This window comes from Geotrypetes seraphini, chromosome 2 (assembly GCF_902459505.1).
Source record: "Geotrypetes seraphini chromosome 2, aGeoSer1.1, whole genome shotgun sequence".
NCBI classification, from domain to species: Eukaryota; Metazoa; Chordata; class Amphibia; order Gymnophiona; family Dermophiidae; genus Geotrypetes; species Geotrypetes seraphini.
The window spans coordinates 363,389,094-363,409,146 of record NC_047085.1 but is presented as its reverse complement, the minus strand read 5'-3'; the positions used below and the strand labels follow the sequence as shown (position 1 = coordinate 363,409,146).

Sequence of the window (20,053 nt, the reverse complement as noted above, 5' to 3'; positions counted from 1 at the left end):
GGACTTGGCTTGCATTTGGGGACACTTTGACTCCTTCACTCCTATGTTGTTTTGTGTCTTGTACTAGGTGGGTGGGTAGGATGGGGAAATGGGGGGAGGGTATCTCCTTGTATATTTCATATTGCCTCATTATTGTACTGTTTCTTTAATAAAACTGATTGTTTCATAAAAAGGATAACGGGGAGGGAGGGATATAGTAATTTTTTGTTATCATGCTGATGTTCCTGTTTTTGAGTTGTATGGCATTTCTTTGAAAATTAATCAAAATGATTTAAACATAAAATTTGGTATATATAAACCTAAATACATTTCCATAAGCCTACACTCACGCCGGCCACCTCTCCTAAAGATATCAACCTGGTTCTTCAGCTGTCATGATGTTTTCTTCAATGCAAACTGATTATACTCTGCTGCTTCCTGACTGGCAATCAGTTGAACCCATTTATCGCAATTTCTTCAAAATATATTCTATGTGTACCCTCCTCCATCCCTTTTCTGGAAAAACATGGTAACTTGTTTAAAGTGAAAATGCATCTGCACGTATCATGATGGTAATCACTAGGAGGTTGTGACATTGTTTAGGTGAGGTTATTGCAAATTTAGGGGGGGAGTTCATCAAGGGGTGCTAACTGATATAGCGTGTACTACTTTTAGCGTGCACTAAATGCTAAGACACCTGTGGAACTGGAAAAATTCCACTTTAGAAATATACTTATTAACGTATCTTTAGTATTAAGCTAGGATTCTTCTGGAACTAGTAAGATCGTAAACTACATGGACTATGTATGACCTCTTTGCTGAATCTGCATTTCACTGCCCTTCTGGAGAGGAAAACCATAATAAGTCACTTGATTCTTGGGTAGTGACCAATTTATAACCCTAATAAATACTAGGCTTCCAGACGTCAAAGGGATGAAGGAGAGTATCATGGAAGAGTAAACTAACCTGTGTACCTGTAATAATGAATCTATTTTTATATATTTACTAGTGTTTAAGCCCGTTAGATTAACGGGTGCTAGAATATATGTGAAAATTACTAAAAACTTAATGTGAGAGCTTTAATATCCATTGTATGGTTGATTTATTTAAAGCTTTTATATTGTTCCTATTTGTTGCATACTTTGTGCTTAAGAAATTGGGGTTTTTTCCATTTTTTCTGCCGATCTTTATAAGTCCCATGTAAAAACCCAAAGTGTTTGATAAATATTTTATTTTTGTGAGATCCTTCTTTCCTGAAACACTGTAAATTTTAGTATTTTAATAGAAAGTGCTCTTCCTTCCCCAAGTAACAATGCATACAAATATGTAAAAATGTAGAGCAAAGTTTCAACTACCTAAAAACTCCGTTAACTGAAAATAACAGACATCTTAAACACGTGGTCACATGAATATATAAAAATAGATTCATTATTACAGGTACATGTGATCCACGTGTTTAAGATGCCAAATTCCCTATATAAGGGGCTGGCTTTTGTCCAGAATTTAGAACATACTATGTCTGCCTTTAAGACTTCTGTGTCCTCATATATCAATAATATATTAATAAACAATTGTTAAACTGAGCACAAGCTTGTGTTTATTTCCACACCCATTATATTCCCATAGGCGTTGTAGCATTTAGGGCTCCTTTTACAAAGGTGCGTTAGGGCCTTAACGCGCATAATACCGCACGCTAAAATGCCATTCACGCTAGCCACTACCACCTCCTCTTGAGCAGGCGGTAGTTTTTTGAGTACTGCACGCTATAGTGTGCTAATCCAGTGCGTGCGCTAAAAACGCTAACGCACCTTTGTAAAAGGAGCCCTTAGTGTGTGCTAATTGTTAACATGCGTTATCGGTTAGCACCCTTTGATGAATTTTCCCCTTAATCAGCGTGATATATCTCACATTGTATTGAAAGTGGTCAAGCTTTTATTTTTTTTTTTTAATACAGTGTAGCTCCTCTGTTGCTATCATTTTACTAATCATAAAATGTTAACACCATCATCAAGAATTTGAGCAAGAAAATGGAACAATGGCATTGCCAAGTAGTAGGGTATCTTATATTGACAGAAACATAAAGCTCACATAAGTAAGATATGATTAGGCGGCAAATAAAGAACTACCCCTAGTCATCTTCCAAAGATAAACTGCATCTGCAAACGAACAATAATTCTCAAAAAAGGTGCTAAAAGCAAAGCTAGCCATCCAGAAACACATATGAAGTGGCATAAGCAGATATCCACTTGGTCTGATATTCCATGGATATCATTCCAAAAGGATATTTAGAACAAACAGTGACAGCCAAGTTAACTTAACATCTGAGATGGAGAAATAAAACCAACTGACCTTCACGTAGGCTGCATAGTGCGCACACTTCTCCTCCATGTATGAGAGCTGCATCTTCTCTGTGACTTGGCCCATGGACTCTCCAGAAGACACAAAATAAACCCTGGCCTGCTGGCCTTGTTCTTTCTTTGCCACATCTGCCACCAAACTATATATTAGACCTGGAATTAGAAAAAAGAAAAAAAACAACAACACACCGCGTAAATAATGAGAGAGTTGTTTATTTTTCTTTTTAGTCACAATGACCCTCTTTTACTAAGCTGCAGTAGAGGAAATTACCAGAAATTGGAAAGACTATACCAGACTTAATTACACCTTCTGGTGGAACTCATTATGCCATATATACAAAATGGAAAGGACAATTGCCATGCAAAAAGGAAATTATAACAATTTCAAAAAAATTTGGGGACCATTGATAACATATTGTAATGAGTAGACACCTTTATACACTAAAAATATAATTAGAATAATGGGGAAGGGGGGATATATTGCTACATTATTGGTTTATTATTATTTTGAACACATTACATGTATGATATGTTTGATTTACATTATTTATGGAAAGGGAGGGGATGGGAGGGATTTAAATATATGTATTGAAAGAATAATAAGAAATAATTTTCAAGTGATGTATAGGAATTAACTGATGTAATATTGTTCACTTGGTGTAAGATGAAAAAATGAATAAAGAATTGGAAAAAAAAAAAAAAAAAGCTGCAGTAGAGGTTTCTAACGTGACCTGGGGCACTAAATGCTCCAATGCTGCTCTGACACTCACGGGAATTCAACGAGCGTCGGAGCAGCTTCAGAGGTAAAGACCTCTACCAACGCTTAGTAAAATGGGGGGAATATTAGTTACGGTTGCACAGTGCAATCTAGAACATTTAAATACAAACTATAAACCAGGGGTATCCAACCTTTTGGCTTCCCTGGGCCGCATTGGCCGAAAAAATGTTTCTGGAGCCGCACAAACGCTGCAGCAAGACAGAGGAGGGAGACGGCAAGACAGTAAACACCCGGGGGTAGCAGAGGAAAACACTGCATCACCCTCGACCGGGGCCGCACAAAATCCTTCACGGTGCCACATGCGGCCCTCAAGCCGTAGGTTGGACACCCCTGCTATAAACATTCCAAAATCAAAGCACCACACAATATAAAATTAAATTAATCCCCCACCACCTTACTTCATGGAGGTATTTTCTTAACAACATCTGTACACCAATTTACCAGCGCCTAACTCGCATATTAGCAACGCCTTTGTCTACCACACCTATTTTCTGCCCCTAACCACGACTACTTTACAGGTAGGCATTATTAGGTGTTGGAGGGCATCTCGACTTAGGTATTGCTATCTGCCATGTGGATATCTGCATTCAACTTTAATTAGTAATAAAAAAATGGTTTTTTAATTGGTTTTTAATGGTTTGGTAATTTTTTTTATTATTTATGTTTTAATCAATTCTTTCACAAGAATAACCTTGCTCAGGAAATACAGAAAGAAATATCGTTATAAAGAAGGAAAAAGAAAGAAATGTTCGATATATCATCATTAGATCACTAGACATAGAGGAAGGGTCCTAATGAAGTGAACAAAACTTCAAATTAGAAATATATACCGGTACATAAATAAAAATTGGCATTGCAGCTTAAGTCCCACTTTTCTTAATAGCCATTCTATATCAACTAAACAGTTCCAGAAACTAATTTCTTCATATCCAGAAAGGCTTGTAGCTGTTCAGGTGGAAAAAAAAAATTTCACTCCTAAATATTTAATCATGAATTTGCCACAGATAAGCCAGCAAAAAGGAAGCACCGAGAGACACCGTTTCGGATCTCAAAGCCAAAAACAATGTCCTTCTTTCCTGTGTTTGTCTTGTCACATCTAGAAACATCCAAACATTTTTCCCATAGAATAATACAGTGTTCCCCCGTGAAGTCGCAGTTCGCGAATCACAGACTCACTCATTCGCGGTGATTAAATTTGCGGACGATACGAAGTTATTCAGAGTAGTGAGAACACAGGGGGATTGCGAAGATCTACAAAGTGACATAATCAAGCTCGAGAAATGGGCATCGACATGGCAAATGAGGTTCAACGTGGATAAGTGCAAAGTGACGCATGTCGGTAACAAAAATCTCATGCACGAATACAGGATGTCCGGGGCGGTACTTGGTGAGACCTCCCAGAAAAGAAAATTGGGAGTTCTGATCGACAAGTCGATGAAGCGATCTGCACAATGTGCTGCAGCGGCAAAAAGGGCAAACAGAATGCTAGAAATGATAACGAACAGGATCATGAACAGATCGTACAAGGTTTTCATGCCGCTGTACCGGGCCATAGTGTGCCCTCACCTGGAGTACTGCGTCCAGCACTGGTTGCCATACATGAAGAAGGACACGGTACTACTCGAAAGGATCCAGAGAAGAGCAACTAAAATGGTTAAGGGGTTGGAGGAGTTGCCGTACAGTGAGAGATTGGAGAAACTGGGCCTCTTCTCCCTTGAAAAGAGGAGATTGAGAGGAGACATGATCGAAACATTCAAAATACTGAAGGGAATAGGCTTAGTAGATAAAGACAGACTATTCACACTCTTCAAGGTAGGGAGAACGAGAGGGCACTCTCTAAAGTTGAAAGGGGATAGATTCCATACAAATGTAAGGAAGTTCTTCTTACCCAGAGAGTGATGGAGAGCTGAAACACTCTTCCAGAGTCTGTTGTAGGGGAAAACACCCTCCAGGGTTTCAAAACTAAGCTGGACAAGTTCCTGCTAAACTGGGATGTACACAGGTAAGGCTGGACTTATTTAGAGCACTGGTCTTTGACCTGGGGGCTGCCGTGTGAGCGGACTGCCGGGCAGGATGGACCACTGGTCTGACCCAGCAGCGGCAATTCTTATGTTCTTATGCTCCAACCACCTTTTCCTGTAGTAAAGTCGGGCTACACCAATCAGGAGTTCAAAGCAGCTCCTGATTGGTGTAGCCTGACTTTACTACAGGAAGAGGCAGTCGGAGCAGACCGCGAGTGATTTTCTTCACTGGCCGGCGTTCCAACTGCCCTCTCCTGCCTCTTCAGCTGGCCTCTCCTACTTTCCTTGCCATTTGAGAGGCGAAAAAACGCCTTTGCGGTTTTTTGAAATTCACAGGGGTTCCTGGAAGTACTGTACTTGAGGATTATGAAATATAATCTAAGCACTACATTAATATCTTGTTCAAAAACAAATGAAACCAATAAAATAGCTCTTTCATATGTTTCAAATAATGTAGATTCAAGTAAGTCTGTAACATTCAAATCCTCTTTTATATTTAAATTAGTTTATTCTGTCTCTGGGTTTCCTTTCTTTACTGGCAATTAAGAATTTCTTGAATATTTCCTAAGGAGTTATTCCCAGAGACTTTCGAAAGTTTAAAAGATGTAAATTCAATCTATGGTTATAATTCTCTAATTGATCAATTTTTCTATTAAGAAAAATCTTATCTTTAACAATTCCTGACTTGTTTCAATTCAAAAGTAAATTCTTCTTTTGTGCCATCTATTTTTTTGCCCAAAATATCCACAGTACTCGCAAGAACAGCAACCTCCTGTGAAGATTTAGAAATTGTAATGCTCAGCTTCAAGAGAGCTTCCCAAATGTTCTCTAAGGTTACCACTGCTGGCTTCAACAATTGAACACTGCTCTCTGTGGTTACTCACAGAGCTCTCTGCTCTTCTGAACCTCTCGTGGCAACAGCCTTTCAGTACAGGGTTTCCCCATGCGACTATCCACACATGGTTTCCCATGCTGAGCCGTAGACAAGGCAGGGTGCGATGGCAAAACAGCCTCCAAAGGCAACAATGAGATCTCTAAGTCTAGTTCTTTGGTCTCTCTTTTTCCTGAAGGTGCTGCAGACAACTCTCCAGATACTGAATGGGAACCTGTAGTGACGGCGAACCTCAGAATCAACTGCTGAGCAGGGGAGGAAGTCCGCTGAGGAATCAGGTCGTACATTCCCTGTGGGGCAGGGAGAGCAGCTTTTTTTATGGGTGCAGCTGTTGTGCTTTGCTTATTTAAAAAAATTACCCTCCTGCCATACCGCGACCCCCTGTACTTTAAATTGACAGTAGGGATGCCTACTTCCTCCTGCCACTGGGGAGTGTCCTCCGACAGTCCCTCGAGCCCTTGAACCTTTAAACTGAAGGTCAACAGAAGGAATGCCTACTTTCTCCTGCCACCAGGGTCCCCTGCCCCAGCAGCCCCCACCGAACCCCCAGACCTTTAAGTTGAAGGCCAGCACGATGGATGCCCATTTCTTCCTGCTGGCAGGCCTGCCTCTTCAAAATGGCGAGCCTTCCCTTTCCCAGTGCATCCTGGGATGCAATGGAAGAGGCCTTGATTGGCCCCTCCCTCTTACTTGCAAGGAAATCTTTTGTGCATTGGGGCCTTAATGTCTGATTACAGAGGTCATGTCTATTGTGGGAGCAGGTTCTTGGTTGGTCACTTTTTCCTGTAGCACCTTTTCTTCTTTTTTTTTTTTTTAAAAAAAAGCTCTGGGATAATTATTAATGGCATAACTTCTGGAATATCTTGTAGATTATTTGATGATTGCAAATTGCCAAATGGATCTCAGGTTGTACAATATGGCAGCCTTGCTCTGTTGGATATGAGAATTTTATGGGGGATCACCATTATTCTTGCAACAATTAAGAAATCAAAGTAATAAATAAATGTGTGTATAAGCAAGAATATGGCACATGACACAACTTAGACTAATAACCTATACTGTATAGCTTTAGAGCCCTGAGATAATTTTTATTAAGTAATGCAGCACCAAACATAGAGATGTTTAAATACCTATGTGGCGTAAATGTGCATGAGTCGAGTCTCTTTCATTTGAAAGGAAGCTCTGGAATGAGAGGGCATAGGATGAAGTTAAGAGGTGATAGGCTCAGGAATAATCTAAGGAAATACTTTTTTATAGAAAGGGTGGTAGATGCGTAGAACAGTCTCCCGGAAGAGGTGATGGAGACTGTGTTTAAATTCAAGAAAGCCTGGAGTAGGAATGTGGGATTTCTTAGCGAGAGGAAGAGATAATGGTTACTGCGGATGGGCAGACTGAATGGGCAACTTGGCCTTTACTGCCATCATGTTTCTATATTTCTATCTGATGTCATAGATGTTACATGGGAAAGCCAGATGTCTACCCAGGATGCAAGGATGGGAGGATGGGATTGGAGGACCAATGTGCTACACTACGTCTAGCTGCAGCAATCACATAACTCAAAGAGATCCTACCCCAGCCTCCAGGGATGCCGTTTAGCCTGCTGATTTTCCTGAACTTGGGCTGTTTGTAACGACATAGAAAATGTCAACAACATGCTCCATTTCATTGCATGTCATTAACAAAGGAAAATGAGAAGATTTAAAAAAAACATATTTTGTATATTTTTCATTCACCGATAATGGTGTATTTACTATTTGGGAAAGAGTGCATACTGTTTGCAAAAAGGGCACACTTTTTCAAAAAAGTGTGCACTCTTAATGACACTGCCCCCCCCTCCCAAAATAAAAATGAAGATCACCCAAAACAAAATGAACAATGCTTTACACAACACAGAAATCAAAACAAAACTTTTGGGATGCCTATTTTTAAGTGCAGGAGAAGAGAGCAAGGTGACTAGCAGGATCAGTTCAGATAATGTATTAGAATATTTGAGTGGTTTACAAGTTGAGGCAGTTATATAATCCAGACCATGAGCAGGCTGCCAGAAGTAGACCACCACACATGTTGGACTGACAGCAAATCATCCCCTGTGTGATTTTAATTCTCTGCAGATTAAGTGGGTTTATACTGAGCAGCAATGATTGGCAGAATGCAGACTTAATACATTTGGAATGTACCAGCAAAAGCTTCTAGAACAGCTTTCTTGCGTTGGCTGGTCACATCCATGTATAAGTGAAAATTTTCTAGCAATTGATTCTGAACGTAGTTAAACTGAGTTTATTCCTGCTTTCTGGAGCATTCTCTGACCACAGGAGAAGTAACACATATCCAGCAGGGTGTGAAGGAGCATAAAGTGTAACATTTAGAACACAACTGTACAGGGTTAGGAGTCACACAATATCCCCACCCCCGAGGCTGCAAGCTGATGAGACAGGGGGGATGAGAGTGTTATCCACTGAAAAAGAGAGTGCAAGGGAGAGGAGAGGTAGGTTTAGGTGGAAGGATAAGTAGCTCATTCTAGGTTCAGTGTTAAGTGGTGGTGGGACATCCAGGCAGCAATGTCGTCGACAGGCAGGCTGAAACTCGGGCCTAATTTCTATAGAGATTTCTGGTGTAGAAAGGTAAATCTGGGAGTCGTCAGCATAAAGGTGATATTGAAAACCATGAGAGGAGATCAGAGCGCCAAGGGACAAAATTCATTACCATTTGCTATTGGAGATATAACTGACCTAGGTATGTTTCAGAGACAGGTCAAAACATTTTCATTTTGTCAGGCTTATGTGTTTCTTTCTGAAAAATGTATGATTTTTATATATGTTCATAACTTCTATTTCATATTTGTGCTTGAATGCATTTAAGCTTATCAAATTTGATAATACCGATTAATTTTTGCAAGAACAAAGCAGTTTAAAATAAACAAAATAAAGCAAAGGAATGGAACTCCATTAAAAAAAAAAAATCACACACACAAAGAGAGAAAAGCACAATAAAATACCATCAGGCAGCAGTTAAACCAGTTTTTGGTATGTTACCAGGTTATCTTGCCCCTCATTTCTCTTTGAGTCACTCCAACAAGAGTACACGTAGGATAAACCTGTTTAATTATCCCTCCACTAAATCTTGTCATTATAAGAAGTTCTTTGAGAGAACTTTCTCATTTCAGGCCGTCAAATTGAATACGTGGCTTGGAAAAATTATGCTAGATGCTACTTCTTATTTTGATTTTAGAAAACTGTTAAAGACACACCTGTCTGATAGGTTGGTATCTTAATGTGCTCCGTTTTAAATCATCTATGCTTTTAATTTATGTATTCCAATTTTATCTGTTTGTTTTTACCTTCATGCTATTTTATTTACACTGTATGTATTAATTTTTCTTGTTGTGAACCACTTTGAACCTTTTTGGTATGGCGGTATATAAAAATAAAATTATTATTATTATTATTATTCGTCATGGTCGCTAGTAAATACCCCTTTTTCCATTCCACTGGAATAAGTGCACATAACTTGATGATGGCAATTTTATATGCAACTTGAGAATGCATAATGCTGTTTTACATGCTGAAGTAGGCATTTATAAGATTGCTTTGTGATATTCATACACAAAAGCACATACCCAGAAAACATAGGGTAGCACTACTGAAACCCCATAGTGAAGGTAAATTCAGCTAGTCAGGTTCTCAGGATTACCCCAGTGAACTCGTACATTTGTTTATATTGGAGATCCATCCTATGCACTCAAGAGATTAAAAAGTGATTTCCTTTTAGTGCATATACGAGGGATGTATTTTTTTTATTTATTTATTCAATTTTCTATACCGTTCTCCCAGGGGAGCTCAGAACGGTTTTACATGCATTTATTCAAGTACTCAAGCAGTTTTCCCTCTCTGTCCCGGCAGGCTCACAATCTATCTAACATACCTGGGGCAATGGAGGGATTAAGTGACTTGCCCAGGGTCACAAGGAGCAGCGTGGATTTGAACCCACAACCTCAGGGTGCTGAGCCTATAGTTTTAACCACTGTGCCATGGAATGTTATGCAAAAATGGGCCTAACTTTTTTATTAACGGACTTAGGTTCATTCAAATCGCACATGTTGGTAGAGTAACTCTTCCTCTATATAGGTGTTTCAGAATCTTTTTCTTCAATGCAAGTGAATACTGGGTTCCAGGCAGAAGCAATGCGCCGTTATTGAGTTCTGATGAAGAAGGGGCTGTCTGACATCCACAGAAGGCTACAGAATGTTTACGGAGATGCCCCATTGACAAGAGCAATATGGACAGACGGATGAAGAAGTTTAAAGAAGGGGAAATCAGCATAGAGGACAAACCATGCAATGGGAGACCATCCACTGTGATTTCTGACACGAATCATCAGCGAGTTGATGAATTCATTTGCACAATCTGAGAGCTTGCTGCACAACCGGACTGAGGTCACAATGCAATACAGAAGATGTTGGAAGACTTAGGGTATTGGAAAGTGTGTGCAATCTGGGTAGCTCAGCAGTTGATACTCGATTTGAAGGAAATAAGGAGAGAAAGTCATGGTGAATGTTTTTTGGGATGACAAGGGCATCATTCTCCTTGATTTTCTGAAACATGGCTGTACCACGACCAGTGAGTGAAGCCATTAGGAAGAAGAGACTGAATAAGAATCTGGAAACGATCCACATTTACCTTGACAATGCATGGCCACACACATCTTTGGCAACAAATCAGACGATCAATGGTCCCCCATCCACCATACAGCCAGGATCTGGCACCCTCCAACTTCCACCTGTTTGGTCAAATGAAGGATAGTCATGTGTGTCTGTCCAAGTTAGATTGTAAGCTCTTTCGAGAAAGGACCGTCTAATAATGTCAAAATGTACAGCACTGAGTACACCTTTCAGTGCTATATAAGTGATAAGTAGTAGTGGAATGACACAGACAAGGTGAAGGGGCTGTGAAGAAGTGGGCACGATAGTGCACAACTGAATTTTTTCAAAGGATTTGAGAATTGAGTTCAACGATGGCGCAAATGTATTGCTTGTGATGGAGACTATGTTGCGTAGTATCTATATATAGAGGAAGAGTTAAACTCTACTATCATGTGCAATCTGAATGATCTATGTCAGTTGATTAAAAGTTATGCCCACTTTTAGTACAGCCCTTTTAAGTACAATCTGTACCACTCAGTAAAGTGTAACCATTCCTGTAGAAGTCTTATCATACTGAAGCAGGTGATTTACCCCATCCTTGACTACAACCTTTGGTTTACCAATGATAATTATGAACTCTAGAGCCTGTGTCTAACTTTATCTCCAAATAGAGAGCTATGCTCAGTAAAATTAATCTACCTTCATTATACACTTATATCACTGGTAACCTTCTGGCCAGACTCCAGGGCAGCTGTAAATCCCAGCTCTCAAAATCAATAAAATTGATCTATTTTTAAAACCACTTGTATGTCACAATGATACTAAACCTATGCACTGAAATGATGTGTCAGAAATAATTTTTTAAGTGCAAGCCATCTGTACTGAAAAGCCTCCCACAAGCCAGAGTTGCTGGTTTTGATTAGACTTCACCAACCTACCCAGAAGTTTTTATGTTTTCAAAACAAGTATTTTTTTTAGCCCTTTCCCATGATATCATTTCATCGGAAAACCTGATTTGCAAAGGGGGGGCCTTTGCACTGCGTGAATTCCAAAGCCTCCCGCCACAGGAAAACAAACTGCCAAGAAGTCACAGTTTTAGTTTCCCATCTTTGCAAACTACAGTATTTCCAGTTCATTCTGTCTGACATCTGAAGACAAAGACGACAGAAAAAGATTAATCTTTTTAGCTGCTTATAGAAGGAATGTCATGTACTAACCTCTTTTTTTTTTTTTAATGAGCATTTTATATTCATGTCTAACTCTCCAAGTGCAAACTATCCAATACTAATTCAACACTAGTTGGTACTACCCAGCTATCTTTTTGACCATTTTGTATTTGCCGAGAGGAAACATTTACGCAGCTTATGATTTTTTGATTTTCCATCTTTCAAAGGCTGTGTCTATAAACAATTATTTAGTAAGTTGCTTTCGATCCAGGTTGGTATATGGGATAAACAACTTGTTAATATTATGTCAACTTCCATCTCCTACTTTGCCTTTAGAAAAAGCCTGAAGACATTACTGTTTGGCAAATATGATTAATACACTTCCCCCTCCGTATTCGCGGTTTCGTTAACCGCAGTTTCGGTTATTCGCGGTTTTTCATTCCAAAGCTCCGCCCCCAAATTTATGACACAGGAAATTGCTGCTCCCAGCGTTTCACAGAGAAAATCGACTGAGTACCCGAATGTAAACCACTTAGACAATTAACAGGTGGCATATAAATAACTTAAATAAATAAATAAGAACCATCTGGGTATCAAGGAGGGAAGGGGATTCAGTCAGCTCTCAGCTACTATGAATATGCCTGAACAGCCAGGTTTTCAGGCATACCTTAAAAGGAGGTCCTGTCCTGTCTTAATGCTACTAGCCTGCTAGTCCATAAGGCAGTGTTTCTCAACCCAGCCCTTGGGGGCACATCCATCCAGATGGATTTTCAGGATAACCACAATGGAATATGCATGAGGCAGATTTACATACTAGTGAGACAGTGCTTGCAAATCTATCTCATGCATATCCACTATGGATATCCTGGATGGGTATATCCGGCCCAAGGATTGGTGTGAGAACCACAGCTATAATGTGCTATGTAACTAAATGCAATGTGGTTGGCAATTTTCAGTCAAATTCTCAGCCGCCTATCTTTGATGAGGGATCCCTTACCATCAGCTGATCACGTCAAGGGAATCACCTATAAGCTGAGCCGGCAGCACTACTCGAAGCTGTGCTTCAAAGAGTCCTGCGGCTCAGCTGATTGGGGGGGGACTCCTGCTGCGATCAGCTAAGCCAGCTGTGGCAGAGGATCTCCCCGACAAGTACACCTGAAATCGGAAGAAGGGATGCCCACTGCCAAATGTCTCTGACCCTTTCAAATCCCCTAACCCCCCTCCCCAAATGAAGGCCGGCAGGAGGGATGCCCACTCCCTCCTGTCAACAACTCCCCAAACCCCCAACACCATCCCTTGACACACAACCTAAGCGCCCCAAGCACCCAACCTCTGAACCTCAACACCCCGTGATACCCCTAAACCTTCCCCGACACCTTCCCCCTATACCTTTTTGAAGAAAGTCCAGCCAGATGGATGCCTACTCCCTCCAGCCAGCATGCCTGCCTCTTTACCGTGGAGAGGCTTAAGGCCCTGACTGGCTCAGATGCCAAAGGCTCCTCCCATATACGAGGGGCTGATGAAAAGTTTTCAGACCAACAAACAAAGTTGGGATAGTTTCCACATATGTATTAACACACATATATAAATAAAAAGATATAGAAAGACACAAAGAATTAGAAAGATGCAGAGAAACAGGTAGAAGAAAAAGATGTCTGAGAAGACAGAACTTTGTCAGTCCCATAAGTAGGCCACATGTGTGTTACCTATTTCTCCAGGAACATGTTTGCCATTAAACCGAAAGCAGGCTGTAACATTGAAGCAGTTCACGTTTTGTAGACCGTCATGGCACTGGGGAGCTGTGATGTTGATAGATGGAGGTAGGAAGATGGAGACATCCACAGTAATGACAGGTCTAACTCTGCAGCAAGCAAACAAAGAAAACTCAGTATAATATGCCACTAATTACAAATTAAGGAAGAGGAGTAGACATTTGATTTTAAACAAACATGAAAAAAAACATATTCACAATGCTGATTTTTCAACTAGTCACTGGCATGCATAGATCATAATCATAGTAGTAATATTTATCATTTTTATAGGGGACTAATCATAGACCATGTTGTACAGTGGTGAGAAGTATTCAGGTCCAGAAAAGCTTGCAATCTATGTGGATTTCTGCAGCAATGGACGATAAAGTGACTTGCCCATGGTTATAAGGAGTATTGGCAACAGTAGGATTTGAACTCTGGCCTACCTGTTCCTCTGCCTATTGCTCTAACCCAGCGGTTCTAAACCTGGTCAGGTTTTCAGGAAACCCACAATAAATATGCATGAGATAAATTTGCAAGCACTGCCTACGCTGAATGAAAATGTCTCATGCATATTCTTTGCTGGGTATCTTGAAAACCAGCCTGGTTTAGTGTGTCCAGAGGACTGTGTCAAGAACCGCTGCTTTAATCACCAGGTCACTTCTCCTAACACTTGGAATGACATATACCCAGAAGGATGTATTGAGTTTCTAAACTACAGTCTAACTCACGAAAAGTTTAGCCAATAATTATGTCATTTTTGGCCATTTAGTGAACAAAATATCACTTAAGAAGTTCACAGAAACACTATAACACTATGAAACAATTTTTTTGTTGTTGTTCCTAGGTAATAAGTGTTCTTTCTTAATTGCCTGTGCCACAAAAGTATAGAAAATGGCTATCATTCCCCTCAAACTTTGCTTTTGTGACCAGGACATTGATATTTTGAAATTTACCTTTCTTGCAGAACATTCCAGATTGATTCCAAACTGAATAAACTTAGGGGCCCTTTCACTAAAGTGCAGTAGAATTACAACAGCATCAAGACTGGGAGGTCATCAGAGACTTCAATACGGTGGCATTCCTAATGGATCTCCAAGGCAGTTTTACCAAATTTCCCTGATATCTCTGCCTTTAGGACAGCAGGGACACAAAAGCTCACTACCAACTGCCACACGGCAAAATCCCTGAAGTCCTTTAAATCCTTATGGGCCTTGGGTCAGTTATCACAGCGGCAGCCGCTGGCACGATTTTATAAAAGGGAGGTTCACTTACTTAATATACCGCTTATCATAATTAACTTCTAAAACAGTTCACAATAAAACAATCAAAACCACAATTCAAAACAAACTGAACAGAAGGATTGTTTAGAACATAAGAATTGCCGCCGCTGGGTCAGACCAGTGGTCCATCGTGCCCAGCAGTCCGCTCACACGGCGGCCCTCTGATCAAAGATCAGTGCCCTGAAACTAGCCCTACCTGAGCTCGTTCCGGTTCAGAAGGAACTTGTCTAACTTTGTCTTGAATCCCTGGAGGGTGTTTTCCCCTATGACAGACTCCGGAAGAGCGTTCCAGTTTAACCAGTCATGTTAAGTAATCAGCAATCGTCACAGTTGAAAATTAACTACAAATGTGTCTACGATCCAACAAAAACATTCTCAAAAATCCATGTTTTGAGATTCTTATGAAACCCAAGATAGCTAGTTAAACTGTTCACTTCAGCAGGTAGATTTCCATAAAAAAGATCTAATGTAGCAAAAGGTCCCGTTTCTTGTGGAAGTTAATTTCACGACTTGAAGCAATGGAAGCTGCAGCAAACAGGGCTGTGATGAGTCAGTAATATTGCTGTTTTGATAATTTGTCCCTTAAATTCACTGGTGCTTCCAAAGAGCCTTAAACACCAAATATGGCATCTCAAATGTAATCCTGGCAGAGACTGGTAACCAGTGCAAGTCTTTCAAAACAGGTGTTATATGATCAAAAGTATTGCTATTGGTCACCAAATGAACTGTTGTATTCTGAACCAACTGAAGTTTCTTTAGACTAGTCTTTGTAAGACCTTGATATAGAGCAGGTTTGTCCAACCTATGGCCCTGGGGCCAGAACCCAGCCCTCCATTTGCTTTTTTCTGGCCTTCAAAAGCTTGGTAATTGATGTGGTGCTTATCCTGTTTCCTCCTCCCCCACCCATGACTCAGATCTTTGTAAGTGTGAGCTGAGCAGTGCAAGAAGTTTAGATTGGTCTCGCAGTTTCAAGTCTAATGAGACCTGAAACCATGAGACCAACCAAACTTACGGCACCATACAGCTCAGTCTTGCAGAGAACCGAGTCACAATGGGGAAACAGGAAGTTCTGCAACTGAAGCCAGGTGAGGGGAAAGAGACTGGGCAAAGCCTAGGGGATACATGAAAGAAAGCAAATAGACTGGATGAAGGCTGCGGGTTGATAAGACAGAAAGAGATTGGCTACTATTTGACGAAGTATATAGCAAAAATTAACAGTGTGTGTTTTGGCCCTCCAAATGTTACAAAATATAAAATGTGGCCCCCCTGATAGAAACAGGTTGGACAAACCTGACATAGAGAATTACAGTGATCTGGACTGCTGGTCACAAAAGCATGCACTGTACCAATTTGACCAGATTAGTTTTAGACCAACAAAATTTTCAATAGGCAAAACTTTCATAACTGGAAATAACATGATCTCACAACATGCCCAATTTGTTTATCAAACTTCAAAGAGTTAGCAACGTGAGGGGAATCAGTTTACCTTGCAACACTGGCTGAGCAGACAGTGGCCTCTTTGCACACAACTAAAGTGCTACAGATTTTTCAACATGAAGCACTAAATCATGGTCCGCTAGTCATTTGTCCAACAGGCACAATTTATGATTGAAATCAGACATTACTCAGTGTGGATCATCCTTCATTAAAAAAAAAACCCATCACTGGATGTCATCACATATGAAATTTCCATCTCTGACTTCCTAATAAAACTGCTAAAGGCATCAGATATAAGTTGAAAAGCACTGGCGACAACAATGAGCCTTGTGCTATTTACAGAACAGTGTTTAAGCATAATACTGTGATAAATTATCCTTTTAGTATATACCATTGATGATAAAACTCAACCCAAATTTGAAAGCCAACTATAAGAACAACTATACTGAGTCAGACCAATGGTCCATCTAGCCAACGGTGGCCAATCCAGGTCACAAATATCTGGCAGAAATCCAAACAGAAACAACATTCCATGCTACTGATCCATGCCAAGCAGTGGCTTCCCCTATGTCCATCTCAACAGCACGCTATGGACTTTTCCTCCAGGAACTTATCCAAACCCTTCTTAAACCCAGCTATGCTAACCGCTAATCACATTCTCTGGCAATGAGCTCCAGAACTTAACGATTCTTTCAGCAAAACAACACATCCTCCTATTTGGTTTATAAATATTCCCATGTATTGTTTGTCCCCTTGTTTTTGCAATTTTTGAAAGGGTGAAAAATTGATTCACTTTTACCTGTTCTACATCACCTAGCATTTTGCAGACCTCAATCATATCCCCACTCAGCCATCTCTTTTCCAAGCTGAGGGGCTCCAACCTCTCTAGTCTTTCCTCATACAAAAGGAGTTCCATCTCCTATATCATTTTGGTTGCTCTTCTTTGAACCTTTTCTAATTCTGCTATATCTCGTTTGAGATACAGCGAACAGAATTGTGAACAATACTCAAAGTGAGGACACACCATGGTGCGACACAGAGGCATTATAATATTTTCTATCATATTTACCATCCCTTTCCTAATAATTCCTGGCATCCTGTTTGCTTTTTTGCCGCAGCCACACACTGGGCAGAAGATTTCAGCGTAGTATCTACAATGACACCCAGATCTTTTTCTTGGGTGCTGACTCCTAAAATAGACCCTAGCATGAGGTAAGTATGACAGATTATTCTTCCCAATGTGCATCACTTTGCATTTGTTCACATTAAATTTCATTAGCCTTTTGGATGCCCTATCTTCCCATTTCCTAAGGTCTTTCTGCAATTTTTGAAAGTCCTCATTTGTTTTGATAACTTCGCTTATTTGCTTACAAGGTAATTTTTCCAGAAATGAAATTTCAAACGGGCCCAAAGAGTTTAAATATTCTGACCTCGGCTCCATAGAAATTCCGCAGGCAGGCAATGTTGCCAAGTACCTGGAGATACTCAGCATGCGACACTTTGGCCCCATGTTCCTACTACAAAAAAGATGTTCAGTCAGCTCAGCAGACACTCAGTTATGTACTGCCAGGAATTAATTTTTTTTTTTCTAAACAATTTACCATTTTGCACAGCCCTCCAAACATTAAAAAATAGAAATGAAAATGGCCTGCTGCTTTGCTTCCAAACATGCCTCATTCAAATTCACACAGCAAAGGAGCATACATCATACAATTAAATGGAGTATTGTCAAATCAGACTCTGACTTGACAACGCTCCGCTTAATTGTGTGGCGCATGCTCCTTTGTTGTGTGAATTTAAATGAAGTGATTATCGGAGGGCATCTTGTACACATTCAAAAGTCACTCGGCTGGAAAGGTTTGGACTTCAAGCTTACTTTATATTGTTCAATGGAATTTTTCAGCCAAAGGGTATCATCACCTCTAGATTTTACCAGATACAGGCCTTAGAACTACTAGATTGATATTCAGTATGGTTTAAGTAGTCAGGAGGGGCTCCTGCTGTTTAAACCATGCTGAACAGGCCATCTGCCGAAATTCACTGGCACTTAACCAGGTAGTTCTGCTGAATATTGGCTCGGACCACCCTGGCTGGTAACAGGGTAGTCTGGGGTGCTCAGGGCAAAGTCAGAACATATGTGGGCACCAGTGCTGGTGCTCACATATCTAGCCAAGCAAATAGAACTGCATAAAAAGCAGTCCTATTTCTGCCCAATTAGTAATGATTTCCAGGCCTACCTAGGGTAACTAGATGTCCAAATTTGCCCGACCATGGCCTCTTTTTAGAGGACTGTCCAGGCGTCCGAACGGATTTTCAAAACACAGCAGTTTGTCTGGGTTTCAAAAACCATTAAGATCAATGGCTGTGTCTGGAGGGCATCAGTGCATGCGCAAATGTGAAATGATGATGTATGGGAGGGATGACAGTGGGAGAGATAGCGCTGAGTAGGTGAATAGGAATCGGATCAGAGGAGCAGGTAGTGTGGGTTTGGAAGATGAGGGAAGAAATGTGGTTTCCTCTTCAGTGATCTCAGAGGATAGTAGGTGTTGAGGGGAGGTTAGCAGAAGGAGCAGATTGGAGGGAAAGGAGGGGGAGACAGCCTGTTTGAAAGCTCAAGGTGAATTTATTTATTTATTCAATTTTCTATACCGTTCTCCCAAGGGAGCTCAGAACGGTTTACATTAATTTATTCAGGTACTCAAGAATTTTTCCCTATCTGTCCTGGCAGGCTCACAATCTATCTAATGTACCTGGGGCAATGGGAGGATTAAGTGACTTGCCCAGGGTCACGAGGAGCAGCGTGGTTTTAACCTCCAACCTCAGGGTGCTGAGGCTGTAGCTTTAACCACTGCGCCACACGCTCTTCTGGATCGATTTACTAATTCCCTCTAAACCTCTCTTTCTAAGCCCTTCTACTTTTCATTGTAGTTTCTTTCTATACCAATTACTGTAAACCGTGCCGAGCTCTACTTCTGTGGAGATGATGCAGTATACAAACTTAAGGTTTAGTTTAGTTTAGTTTAAGATCTCTGCCATAGTCTGGGGAGAAATTGAAGGGGCCATAGGAGGTGAGGGTGCTTTGAGTAGGGAGTTTAGTGTGATAAAGTGACAGTGAGGGCCGGAACTAAGAGAGGTGGTTAAGTGGGTATAATATTCTTATTTGGCAAGACAGCGGGTTGACTGGAATGATATCAATATGAATTTGAAGTCAGCATGTGCATGGGATTTGAGCCAGAGGCATTCGGCAGAGTGGACATAGGAGCACAGGTAGCAGATGCTGGGGGTCAGACAGAGTTGGGGTTTGGCACACCTAACAGGGCTTGAAATTGGAGGAGTGAGAGTATCTAGAGCAGAGGAGAGGATGGCATTATAGGAGAGGATGGCTTCGTTGACAGTCTTGTGTGATACAGTAGTTGAGGAGAGGAATGAGACAGTGGCAGAGAGGGCTCCAGGATCAATAGCCTGAAAGTTCCAGAATGTATTGGTGGCAATTGGCCGGGTCTGAGGGGTGGGGTGATGAACTGTAAACATTAGCAGATGATGATCAGAGAGGGGAGGATGGGTATTGGAGAATTTAGTGGTTGAGCAGTTGGAGGACTAGACAGTGTCCATTCTGGTGTGTAGGGGTGGTGGAGCACAGCTGGAGACTGAATGAGGATGTTAGAGCAAGAAACCACGAAGCAAAGGAGGTGGAGGGGTCATTGACACGGATGTTGAAGTTGCCAAGTATGAAGGAAAGAGATGAGGGCT

General features: G+C 40.8%; 1 protein-coding gene across 1 annotated transcript in view; it reads right to left on the bottom strand.

Moving 5' to 3' along the window:
* ITGA9 (integrin subunit alpha 9) overlaps window positions 1-20,053 on the bottom strand; it is a 589,864-nt gene that overhangs the window by 389,397 nt on the left and 180,414 nt on the right. Inside the window, exons 14-15 of the mRNA XM_033930560.1 lie at window positions 13,539-13,693; window positions 2,329-2,489 (exon numbers count right to left, since the gene is read on the bottom strand). Coding sequence (XP_033786451.1) covers window positions 2,329-2,489; window positions 13,539-13,693 — 316 coding nt within the window. The remainder of the gene's footprint in view (window positions 1-2,328; window positions 2,490-13,538; window positions 13,694-20,053) is intronic.